A 3,061-nucleotide genomic window follows, 5' to 3' on the forward strand; every position below is an offset into this window, starting at 1 on the left:
CCCGCTCCCGAGGGCCCTGTGCTTCCCGAGGGGCCGTGGCGAGGCCTGGCCTGGCCCTCCTCTTGGGAGCCGTTACCATCTTTCCAACGGCTGCTGTCTGCCCTGCTGGCTCTCCTACCTCAGATTTCCCATTAACATGCACATTGCATTCCTAGGGTTAGGTTACAATATCTGACTCTGGCCAGACCGGCATGGCTCAGTGATTGAGCGTTGACCTATGAACCAGAAGGTCAAGGTTCAATTCCTGGTCAGTCAGGGCACATACCCGGGGTTGCAGGCTTGATCTCCAGTAGGGGGCATGCAGGAGGCGGCCAATCAATGATTCTCTCTCATCATTGATGTTTCTATCTCTCTCCCCCTCTCCCTTCCTCTCTGACATCAATAAAAATATATTTTTAAAAAATAGCCTGACTCTGGGCCAGGCCTGCCCGATTCAGGAGCCCGAGCACCAGGGCAGGGCCAGAGCAGGGCAGGGCGGGGGAGGGGGGGAAAAAGGCACAGGGTGGAGGACTGGGATTTGGGCCGCGGCTGGGATCTGTGCTCGGCCAGGCCCCTCCCCCTGGCCTGCTCTTCCGGACACTCCCCCAAAGTCCTCAGGGCTCAGCCCTGAGACCCCACCACTACCACCACCCTCCTCTGAGCTCCCATGAGCTCTGTGTGGACCCCAAATCTCAAAGCACAGCCTCCCCGAGCTGCAATGGTCTGCTTACAATTGTCTCCCCGACCCCTGAGGCTCTGGGCTCCCTGCGGGCGGTGGGGGGCAGGGCAAGGGGGGAGACTGCCACTCAGAAGCCCTCCCAGTCACTCAGCCAGCGCTCAGGGGGCACCCCAGGCCTGGGAGCTGGAGGGAGGGACAGGGTCCTGCTCACAGACTAAAGGGCAGGTGACAAGCTGAGGGACGGTGGGAGGATGGAAGGGACGGGGGGGGGGTGTGGAGGAGGCACCTGGGATGCCCGCTCCGAGCCCGCCAGGTCCACCAGGAACAGCCTCCCGACGCGCACGCCCTCCGCCAGGTGGTGGCCGCGGCCCTGCCGGCGCACGGTGACCTGCAGCACCGCGTGGGAGCGCGAGGACGTCCTGTTGGCGGCCGTGGGCTCCTGCGTGCGCTGCCGGTTGCCTCTGGTGAGGAGCTGCATGATCTGAGGACAGAGCCCGCGTGGGGGGCGGCGATTAGGGCCCGAGGGGCTCTGTGCTCCCTCCAGATCCACCGGGCAAGGGAAGGGGTGACCCGAGCTCCTGGGGCAACTCGTGCTGGGGTGCTGATGCAGCACCTCATCAAGGGGAAGCGTTATCTGGTTTGCGGGTGAAGTGACTGATTCACGGAGAAATGGCAGGTGGCTGGGGCACATGTGGCCCCTTGCCGTCCTCTGCCTGTGGCAGACATCACCAGTGGATTACCCATCTCCTCCCACAGAGCCGGGGCAGCCAGAACCCTTCTCAATGCAGATCTCAGGCCCCGATGGAGCCGCAGGTGGGCAAACCCTCCTGCGAGCAAGCAGCTGTGGAAACCATGCCCAGGAGGCTCTGCTCAGCACCTACTGTGTGCACACATGCTAGGACTGCAGAGCAGGGGTGAAGGAAGACGGCACAGTGCTTGCGACCGAATAGGCAAGAAGCCCGGCATCTACTTGCAGACCCTCGCCGACCTCTCCCCGCCCGAGCCCACAGGGCTGGAGCATGGCCATGGGGCGGGCTGAGCCCTTGAAGGTTCCTGGGCGGTGGGAGCCCACCCAGAGGGCAGTGCTGTGAGGGTGGCACTGGGGAGCCTGGGGGCAGAGAGCAGGGGCAAGGCTGCAGAGATGCCCACACTCGCCCTCGCTAAGGAGCCACCTCAGGGTGGGGAGGGCACCCAGGGTCACTGAGGCCTCCTGCGTAACTGCAACCGATAAGGGGGGGCGCTGAAGAGGGGCGTCTGAGCGGGGAGGAGTGGGGACCTGCAGAGGGGGGTCTTGAGCCGGGGTCTGTGGGGAGCCTGCCTGGAGCGCAGGCCAGGAGGGCGGGGAGGTGCAGATGCTGCCCAGCCCCGAGCTGAGGAGCCACGCTGGGCCGTGTGCCCGGCTCTGCTGGGAACCTGAGGAGAAGGGCCTCCTGGCCTCTCCAAGCGTGGCGCCTGGCCCTCACCTCCTGGGCATTCGAGGTGGAGACCTCTGTGATGCCCGCGATCTGGATGCTGCCCCTGGCGTCCTCCCTCAGCTCCAGGAGCCCCGAGGATGGGTTCAGCAGGTCCCGGATCACCTCGTTGTAGATCTGGGCGAGACAGAGCAGCCGGAGAAGCAGAGGGCAGGGCTCACGTCGCTGGGCTCTGCGTCCACCAGAACCCGCTGCTCGGAGGCGGAGGTTTGCAAAGGGCATTCGGGGTAACGCGCCCGCCTGGCAGGTCAGGCGCCTGAGGCAGGTGGCAGGCTCACCTCCAGGTAAGACATGGACACGCTGGAGTCCACGCTGTCCCGGGTCCGCTCGATGGCCCGGAAGAGGTCGGCGAGGGTCTGCAGGTAGATGCCGGGCTCCGCGTCCATGCCCAGCATCGTGTGGGTCTTCCCGGCCCCTGCGGGCACCACACCCACCAGCCCTGAGTGGGTGCAGACCCCGGAGACTATGCCCGCGCCGCCTCGATTGCGCAAACCCTCCCGCTGCTGACGTCTTGCTTCCTATTCTGGTAACAAGGGTAAAACCGTCAGTCCGACCCGGCCAGCGGGGCTCAGGTTTTGAGCGTTGACCTATGAACCAGGAGGTCACAGTTTGATTCCCTGTCAGGTTTGTGGGCTCGGTCCCCAGTGGGGGGCGTGCAGGAGGCAGCCGGTCCACGATTCCCTCTCATCATTGATGTTTCTGTCTCTCTCTCCCTCTCCCTTCCTCTCTGACATCAATAAAAATATATTTTTTAAACCCACAACACCCTCAGCGGTCCCGGCTGCCTGCAGAGGAACCGGGGCTGAAGGAGATGCTGGTGTTGCGGGCAGAGGGACGGGGTCTCTGTCTCTCTCCTCTCCAAGGTGTCTGAGCCATGTTGTAACCGAATGACCGCATCACGCTTTTTAAGGAGTCTCTTCATGGGGCCCCC

General features: G+C 63.9%; 1 protein-coding gene across 1 annotated transcript in view; it reads right to left on the minus strand.

Moving 5' to 3' along the window:
• LOC102261744 (kinesin-like protein KIF19) overlaps positions 1-3,061 on the minus strand; it is a 19,652-nt gene that overhangs the window by 5,949 nt on the left and 10,642 nt on the right. The window contains exons 8-10 of the mRNA XM_014530984.1: positions 2,409-2,545; positions 2,122-2,247; positions 945-1,139 (exon numbers count right to left, since the gene is read on the minus strand). Of these exons, the coding sequence (XP_014386470.1) occupies positions 945-1,139; positions 2,122-2,247; positions 2,409-2,545 (458 nt within the window). The remainder of the gene's footprint in view (positions 1-944; positions 1,140-2,121; positions 2,248-2,408; positions 2,546-3,061) is intronic.

Source organism: Myotis brandtii, unplaced genomic scaffold (genome assembly GCF_000412655.1).
Source record: "Myotis brandtii unplaced genomic scaffold, ASM41265v1 scaffold786, whole genome shotgun sequence".
In the NCBI taxonomy this organism is placed as follows: Eukaryota; Metazoa; Chordata; class Mammalia; order Chiroptera; family Vespertilionidae; genus Myotis; species Myotis brandtii.